At 41.2% G+C, this 9,516-nt stretch overlaps 1 protein-coding gene across 1 annotated transcript; it reads left to right on the top strand.

The window, feature by feature from the left end:
* Window positions 1-462: 462 nt before the first annotated feature.
* On the top strand, window positions 463-9,320 carry LOC116678087 (uncharacterized). Its single transcript, XM_032508168.1, has 3 exons — window positions 463-491; window positions 2,195-2,247; window positions 7,763-9,320. The coding sequence occupies exons 2-3, from the start codon at window positions 2,240-2,242 to the stop codon at window positions 9,318-9,320; spliced, it is 1,566 nt and encodes a 521-aa protein (XP_032364059.1). The 5' UTR covers window positions 463-491; window positions 2,195-2,239.
* The last annotated feature ends 196 nt before the right edge of the window (window positions 9,321-9,516 follow it).

The raw sequence follows: 9,516 nt of genomic DNA, 5'->3' as shown, positions 1-9,516 counted from the left end.
AGAACTCCTCCCTCACTTTCCCTCTGGTTAGACTGATAATTTGAAGTCAGTCTGTTTCTGGGAAATCACGTGACATTAAAATCTTAAAAAAGACTTCACTGCAGTCTATAAGGTACTCTGTCTCTGAGACAATTTCTGGGAAATCATGTGACCACAGAGCCTCCTCCCCTTTCTGAAGGTATATTAACTGTCTCTCTATCTCTGCCTCCTCAGCATCACAGACCTACAACACAGGTAAGAACACTTTGGAACTGGAACTACTTTAAATGATACTTCCTATACTACTACTACTAATAATACCAGGAGATACACCACGTATCAATGCATGAGGAAAATGTATTTACCATAACTAATACCTGAACATACTACATTACATTTATTATTTCCTTTCTTCCAGACAGTGTCCGTAGTCACCCCGTCACCGAGCTTCAGGACCTCCAGATACATAAACTGATCCTCTTCCTGGGTGGACCAGGACTTCAACAACACAGGTATGTACCACAGGTTGGATGTTTCTGAATCAGTCTGTCTTCCTGTTTCCTAGAAAATAAATCAAGGTAAAGTGTTAATCTGTTTTGAAAGATGGCATTAATATGAAATGTGAACAGTTCTAACTGTGCTGGACCCTCCAGTCGGTCCAGGGTTGTTGGTCGAGCATTTAAGAGAATTGGGTCCCGGCAACGGGACTTTTGAGAAAACGTTATCTTCACTACTGAATTGCAAGCATTAAATCGTCATGAACATGCTCATGCACACGTCATTAGAAAGCTTAAAGTCTCATGATTCCATCAAGCCCACACACAAAGCATAAGGTGACTTACAGTGGTTATAATCACGTTAGTAAGTAAAGAAACACAGAAAGATTTGAGTCTAATCGAGTGTGTTTTCCTACTTGTCTCCTCGTGTCTTTAATCACACCGGTGAAAGATTGCCATAAACATTTTTTTCCTCCATTGCCAACACTCCAAGGTATTAGAATATCCAAGCCTTGTAATCCAAAAATAGTTGCTTCCCTCACAATCTTGTAGTTTCTGGCCAAGTTTTGATGTGGAGAAATCTAGCTTCAGCCGATTCCACTGAACTTTGTTCCCAGCCAATAGCTTCAGTCTATCTCGAGAGATCCCTGAGACAAGCCAATCAAATCCCACAGTCCCCATTGGGCCCACGTGGAAAAGATTGTGGGAAAGAAGAAGTCATGAAACCAGCCTCCCTGTGTAGCAAATAAGAAGGCGAGTTGATTGATACCAACATGACCAGAAAACTGTAACCCTGTGATGTCTCCAGCTCTGTCAAAGCAAAAATAAGGCCTTCTTATGGCATTTCACCATTTCATCAAATTATGATTACTTATTCCTATAAATCTATGCATGTAGTTATTTTAGGTATATGTGTGAGTGATGTTGATGTGTTTTTGTATTTCAGAAGTGTTGTATTTAAGAAATAAGACAAACGCACAGACATATCTGTAGAAATACATTCATATAAAATCCATTTTATAAGTCATTGTTTTCTTGATTTTTTCTGTTCTAAGTTGAGACATGTGGCTAGGGTACTATTTTAGTATATAGCCCATGTAATATTCTTACAGTAGTGCTTTTTATTAATTTTTCAGATGATTTACTTGGACGGAAATAGAAATTCTGTGTTCTAACCTCTGTAGCTCTGTGTCAGTAAGGCCTAGTGTCACAATGCCACTAGAAACAACAAACTGAGTGTTAGCTTCACAATGAACTCAGGGTCATCACAGAGGGCCGAGGATGGGGAGCTGCAGCACGTTTTAGGGGGTAAAAATTTAAAATATATTTTCAAGTGTCTCTAAAGAGTGTCTCTAAAGAGGAGGACTTATGTTTCTAAAGAGTCCAGAGAGAAGTTCCCACATACACACTCCTCTGATGTTACAATGCCAGAGGTCAGGGTTACAACGTGATAGATGATCATTTCAGATTTAATCATTAAATCTTTTGAACCATTATCTGTCTAAAGGATGGTCAATAGATATTATTTTGTCTGTGAAAACATCAACATAGAGATAAACTGTATGTTATGGTTTCTCTCTCAAAAAGAAGTTATAATTATCAGTTATCAGAATAAAGTGATGTCATAAAGCAGGAATGTAACTGATGTAGCTCAGAGCCATGCCCCCCCCCCCCCCATATCAAACTCACCATGGTTGATCACTGACTTGTTCTTCCAGAAAACTACAAGGTCCTCCATCCTAATCTCCTGGGAAGCCGTTACCATGGCAACGTGAGTATTACTTATTAAAACACAGTGTTAAACACGGCTGGATCACATCTTAATACATTATGGGACAATTCACTACATAAGAGAAGTTTATCACAATACTTACACAGTATATTACAAAAAGAGCCATAAGAATAATTCATAATAGAGCTCAACAGTGTGGTCGTGGAAGTAACAATCCCAATGATTGATTGGTTGATTGATCAAAAACACAACCCAGTTCTTTGGTCCCCCTGTCCTGGGGGCTGTCAACATGAATGTTAAAATCACCCGCAATGATTACACAATCAAAGTTAATACAGATTATAGACAGCAGTTCAGTGAAGTCATCATATTTAGGTGGCCTGTAGATATTTAGAAACATCGCTTGAGGGGAAGATCTTAATTGAAGAGCAACATATTCAAAAGAAGCAAAACTTCCATAGCATATTTGGTACAGGGAATGAGTCATTAAACAAATGGCGACTCCACCTCCTTTCTTATTCACTCTATTCTCGCTCATAAAACTGAAGTTAGGGGGAGCTGACTCGATGAGACCAGCAGCGCTGTTGTTATGGTCTAACCAGGTTTCAGTTAAAAACATAAAATCTAGATTGTGTTGATAATAAAATCATTGATTAAAAGGATTTTCCTGCCAAAGACCTGACGTTTAGTAAGGCTAGTGTTAGTGTGTTCTCATTTTTTGGGACAGGCTGTAGCTGACGAGGAATGGATGCTAAATTTGCTAAGTTTGCAGTTAAGTGCTTATTCGCCATTCTTTTCCTATTACCTATCACAACAGAAATTGAGGAAGAATTGAATCCACAGGGCCCGGGCTTGTCTTGGAAAGAGTCATTAGTATCACTAGTCCTGCAGCCAAGACCCGGCACATATCAGGTAGTGCTCGCTAGATTTTGCACACAAGCGTCCTTATCAGTCTGGGGGGAGGAGTTAGCTGCCGCACTTTGTTGTGTCTTCCTCTTGTTTTGATTTGTCTTGTCTCGTGTCCTTGGCAGAGGGAGCAGATGTGTGGAGCAGAAAGTAGAGTAGATTCCTGGGTTGTTAAGGGAAAGTCCATCTGCTTTAAAAAGATGTCTGCGCTCCCAGAAAATGTTAAGATTGTCAATGAACTGCAAAGAATGGACGGTACATTCAGTTGAAAGCCATTTGTTTAGTGCCAACAGCCGGCTGAATCTCTCATCTCCTCTTCTGACTGGCGAGATAGGTAGGTAGGTAGGTAGGTAGGTAGGTAGATATAGGGCCACTGATAAGCACATCTGCGTTTAGGGGGCTGACTGTGTCCAGCAGTTCCGTAAAGTCCAGTTTCTGCAATTCAGACTGTTGCTTCACAACATCATGTCACCCTATGCAGAATAATGTTCTTCACAGTTGGGTGTCCAAAGCCACTTACAATTGCCATATGTCAGAGGTTGCACGCCTCTGGAGCAACTATGGGTTAAGTGCCTTGCTCAGGGACACATTGGTTGATGAATTACAGTGGGTCTCGGACACGCAGCAGCTGGCTTTTTTACAACTTAAATGTTTATTTAGTACATATCAGAGTCATGAGCACGGTCCAAAAACTGTCCCTTCTACTCCCGCCACCTCGTTACCAATCACCTCCACAGTCCCACCTGGACAGGTGATCGGCCAAATAGGTAGTGCAGAGACATTTCTAGTCACAAGTCACCCGAGACAGACTGAAACCAGGCAATATCATATTAAACCATAGTTAATTATACTGAGAAAATATAAAATAACAAAATAGCATAAATGGCTCCAACAATGATCTCCCACACTATAGGCATGTGACATATCACTGCGCCATCACTACCACCTGAAAGATGATTTTTGAGCATTTCAGGCCTTTATCTGACCAGAGCTTTATCCAAACCTCGTTATCCAAGGACACGCTGTAGCTACCAAGGATGGTGTTGCCGTGCATGCCCATTTTACCCACTGAACTGTCATTGTTCACCTATGACAAGGTTTAATCCCTGGCCCTGCAGTCCCATGTCTAAGTGTCCTTGGGCAAGACACTGAACCCCGAGTTTCCCCCGATGCTGTGCCATCGGAGTGTGAATGTGTGTGATGGTGAATGGTTCCTGTATGATGTTAAAGCGCTTTGAGTAGTTGTTAAGATCAGAAAAGCGCTATATAAAATACAACACATTTAAAGTTACATGCATCGTGTTGCCATGGGAACCTACATGCATTCAGTTGATGATGCAGAAATGTGAGAAATTCTGATTAATTTCATAAAATGTTCTCACTGAACTACTGAATTGATACATGTATTGCCTAATATATCTACTTCAAGATCATAGGCGTAAATTGTGTGTGTGGGGGGGTGGAGGACCTACACCATCTGAGCATTGTCCCCTCCTCAAAATATGGGCTTTAAATGGACTTACAGTAAATAGACCGTTTTCATACAGCACTTTTCTAGTCTAATCAAAGCTCTTCTTCATAGTAGAGAAACCATTTACCATTCACACACATTCATACATTTTGGCAGTTCAGAATCATCTGTTTTAGAGAAAAGAATCCGTCATCTAATGTCTGAAGGGACTAAGTAGCTTTGTCAGTGTTGTGATACACAGGAAGGATTCAGGAGCGGACACAAGAGTAAATAGATCAGGTAGGATTTATTGATATAACAGGGTGAGCCAAAGTGTTGAGGAAATCCAGGCTTGACGGAGCTCAGGTGATGGTGTGTAGAGGAGCAGTCAGGGCGGACAGACAGGATGGCAGGCAGGTAGGCAGGTAGGCAGGCAGGCACAGGGATGGCACTACGGCGGAACGAGAACGGACAGTTAGTAAAACGACAAAAGTACTTGACAAACTATAAAGAGGCCGGAGCACAATACCACGTATGGCAATCTGATGAACTGGCGAAGAGTGGGAGCAGAACCAGAGTATTTAACAGGGAGAGTAATGAATGATGAGCCGCAGGTGAGAAGCACCACCAGCGGAGATGAAAATTCAAAATATCGTCCAGATAAACAAACACAAAACGGTTCAGGAAGTCACGGAGAACATCGTTAAATAGGCTTTGGAAAACTGCAAGAGCATTAGTCAGCCCAAACGGCATTACCAAGTTTTCGAAGTGGTGGAGGGGGGTGTTGAACGCCGTCTTCCATTCGTCTCCTTCCTATATACACACCAGTTGTTAGGCGTTGCGAAGATCCAGTTTGGAAAAGACCGTGGCCTGCTGCAGGGGTTCAAAGGCCGAGTTGATTAGTGGTAAAGGGTACTTGTTTTAAACAGTGATATTTTTGAGGCCACGGAAATCGATACAGGGACGAAGGGACTTGTCCTTTTTAGCAACAAAAAAGAAACCTGCTCCTACAGGAGATGAAGAGGGGCGCATAAGACCAGTAAGAAGGGAGTCACGAATGTAAGTCTCCAAGGCCTCTCTCTCAGGGAGAGTAATGAATGATGAGCCACAGGTGCGGTGAGCTGCAGATGAAGAGCCACAGGTGAGAAGCACTGCCAGCGGAGATGAGCCTGCTGAACACGCCTATACAAACAAAACAGACAAGACAGACAGGGACAATGGGAAGGGAAAAAACTGAGAACACAGGGAAGGGAAGAGACAGCAGGACAAAACAGTCAGCCTTCTTACTGGAGTTCCACAACTACACATATCCTAACAATACAGCTTAACCTAATTATATGCCCCCACTTCCAATAGTGTTCTTATGAAATGTTCATTGTCTTCCCCATCTGGTAGAAGAAAGTTACGCCCATGTTCAGGATGTATTTCATATTCAAATTTATTAACTTATTTATGATGTTATTGGTCTGTTTCATACTGCTGAGATTTTGCAGCTGATAGAAGACAGATTGGAGAACTAATTCTATATTACAGATAATATTGAATCTATAAAATTAATTCAGTTAGATTTTTATAAAGACTAAATTTATTTCCATTTTCTCTATTGATCTCCATATAAAGACGTGTTCCTCTTGACGGAAGTAGGAGGAACCGATCTATCCATTTAGTGCCAATCCAAGACTCAAATAACACCAAACGCAGCGTTTTATGGGAACGTCCACACAGCATGACGAAGATGACATCATTGTTTGTCATGCACACACTGTTGCGATGGTCTGCAGGCCGCATCTGACACTATACAGTCACACCTGTTCCATCTCAAACTGGTGTTAAATTCTGAAAAAAACAGATTATGATGTTATCTAACAAAACGAAGGTGCCAGCGGCTCTCCCTTCGAGGAATAACCCTCTTTATACCAACTGAGCTACCCTAGGCACACATTCTTATCTCTCTGAGGGGGTTTGGGTTCATCTAAACTCAAGAAATTATTTAAATATTTATATATATTATAACATATCGCAATTATTCGCATTACTTTCATATTGTAATATAATAACATAATACTATTTATCCCAGTATCCTTTGCACTATGCTCCACATTTAAAATAATTTTATTGATCTCTTCATTGCACTCATGCCTCTATATTGTTTCTGTTTTAAGTATGTATATATTGTGTATATATTAGTGTGTATATATTAGTGTGTATATTTTGTTTTGGTTGTTTTTGTGTGTGTAAGAACAGTGTGAGTAACGATGCTCCAAAGAAAAATGTCCTTGTATGTGTCCACATACCTGGCGAATAAAGCTGATTCTGATAGTTAACTAGCGATTAAACGCATTGATGTCACGTTTTTATCTATCATAAATGTCCCTCGATTTCTTTTTGTCCCATTTATTTTTTGTTGTTCAAACTGAGGACAAAATGGCAAAAACAACCACTGGATGGGAAAAGGGTATTTTACTATAACTTTATATGCACCACGAGGCTGGCGAGGCTGAGTCTGTGTTTTTCAGACAGCAGCAGCTGCTGACTCAGAAACCTCTCCAGTGACATACAGTCACATTTTACACCGTTCAGCTGGCAGCAGCATTTTAACTGTTAACTCCAGCTGCTAGCTAACGGTAGGCTAACGTTACCTGCTGCTAAGTGTAGTGTTGACCTGCGTCCCGTGTGGCGATGTTTCTAATGTCCGTTTTCAGAGCATCACAGAGAAGTGACGGCAATTAAGCGGCACCTAAATAAGGCACCGGAATCTGCGTTGCTACTCGGTCCGGTAGATAACGGTTGTTAAGACATGTTGCCGTATTAGCAACACCCCCGCCACCTCCCCTCCCTCCAAATAAAAACTCTTCGGATCTACAAAATTCACATGGATGACATTTTCACATTCAAAACGGCGATTCTTGCCGAAAAGCGCCTAGTTTGCAGGTATGTTACCACTCTTTGGCCGGCTCGCAAACCCAGCGTGTGTGCAGCGTCCCTGTTTTGTTTCCGGATTAGCTAAATCCGGTGGGTGTTGTAGTTTTTCTAACGATACTAGTTGTTGTAACAGAATGTTGAACGCTGTTATTAACGCGTTAAACTGACAGCTCTGGTCATGATATTACTGGCCTACATAATTACTATTACAGCTTTATAAATCCATCTCTAATGCACCAATTCATGTTTTGAGCTCTGCTCGTTACTTTTCTACAGGAACACATCATCCAAATATGACAACATCACCTGCAAAGATAAGATCCATTCAGGATCTCCCACTCTCTACCAGTTGATACCAAAGGAAGAGAAGATTGGAACTCTGACAAGAATGACTCTTGGTGAAAAAGATTCAAACAAGGAAAATAAAACCATCTTACTTGTTGGTGAAACAGGAGCAGGAAAATCTACTCTGATCAACGCTCTGGTCAACTACGCCATGGGAGTGGAGTGGAAGGACGATGTCTGGTTTCAGATAGTAGAGGAGGAGGAGAGAAGTCAATTAGAAAGTCAGACATCAGATGTGATCGTGTACCAGATCTTTGGTTTTGAAGATAAAACTCTGCCCTACTCTCTGACCATCATCGATACTCCTGGATACGGAGACATCAGAGGGATCGAGCATGATGACATCATCAGTCAAAGATTATTAGACTTGTTCCAGTCAGTCGATGGAGTTGTTGAGATTGATGCAGTGGGTCTGGTGATGAAAGCGAGTGTGACTCGACTGACTGAGCGACTGAGGTACATCTTAGATTCAGTGGTGTCTCTGTTTGGAAAAGACATGGAGAAGAACATCGTCACCTTCATTACACACTCAGATGGAAGTGCATCTAAAAATGTTCTGAAAGCTCTCAAGGCTGCAAAGATTAAATGTGCCAAAAATAAGAAGAATCAACCTCTTCACTTCCTGTTTAATAATCGCCAACATGAAGACAGGACAGAGGATGCAGAAGTCCTTGAACATGCAGATAAAACATCAATGAAAGGAATGAAGCAGTTCACAACCTTTCTGGGAACAACTGAACCTCAGAAGTTGGAGACAACCGTGAAAGTCCTGAACGAGAGAGTCAGACTGACAGCCTGCATCCAAAACCTGGAAGAGAGAATTAAGTTGATCGATCTAAAGCAAACAGAGATCCAACAGACTCAGGATGGTCTGAAGAAACATGAAGAAGAGATGAAGAACAATGAGAAGTTCACTATAGAAGTTGATGAGGTCTACAAAGATAAAGAACCTATTGATGGTGGGATGTGGGGGTTGGTGTTCTATGAAGCAGCTGTCTGCTGTACTGTCTGTGAGGAGAACTGTCACTATCCTGGATGCACAATGGCCTGGAAACCAGGACACTGTGAGGTCATAAAAGGTGGCCACTGCACTTCATGTAGAAGGAAGTGTCCTGCATCAGCTCATGTGAAAGATAAATGGAAGTATGTGAACAAGACAAGACAAGTTAAAAAAACTCTAGAAGATTTGAAAGTAAATATTAAAGCAGAAACTGAGAAGAAAGAGAGCATTTTGGAAACTCTTCAGAAAGAGATGGAAACCCTGGAAGCAAAGAAAATACCTTTGGTGGATGAAGCCTACCAGCATGTTGTCCAACTGGAGCAGATCGCCCTGAATGAGGTTTCACTGTCTAGTTATGTCCACCTGGACTTCCTGATTGAGGAGATGGAGAAGAGAAAGGACACAGAGAAGGTCAACCATCTAAAACAAATGGGAGGTCGAAAAGATGGAGGTCTGTCGGGGGTGCAGTGCAGAAGATGGCAAAAATAGGTTCAGTAGTTTCCCATTAGGTTAAAATAAATCTGGTGTTAGAGGGTCCTTTCATCAAATATTAGAGGAAGGAATTTAAGATTCCCAAAACTGAAGTCATATCATAAATATATTTATTGTTAAGTTTTCTTTGTGTAAGTTTAATGTTTTAATGCTTTTCTGACGTGCTGTTGAGTGGATAAGAGGCTGATTTATT

Source organism: Etheostoma spectabile, unplaced genomic scaffold (assembly GCF_008692095.1).
Source record: "Etheostoma spectabile isolate EspeVRDwgs_2016 unplaced genomic scaffold, UIUC_Espe_1.0 scaffold00006419, whole genome shotgun sequence".
NCBI classification, from domain to species: domain Eukaryota; kingdom Metazoa; phylum Chordata; class Actinopteri; order Perciformes; family Percidae; genus Etheostoma; species Etheostoma spectabile.
The sequence above is the reverse complement of the archived record's forward strand: the minus strand, read 5'-3'. Positions and strand labels throughout refer to the sequence as shown.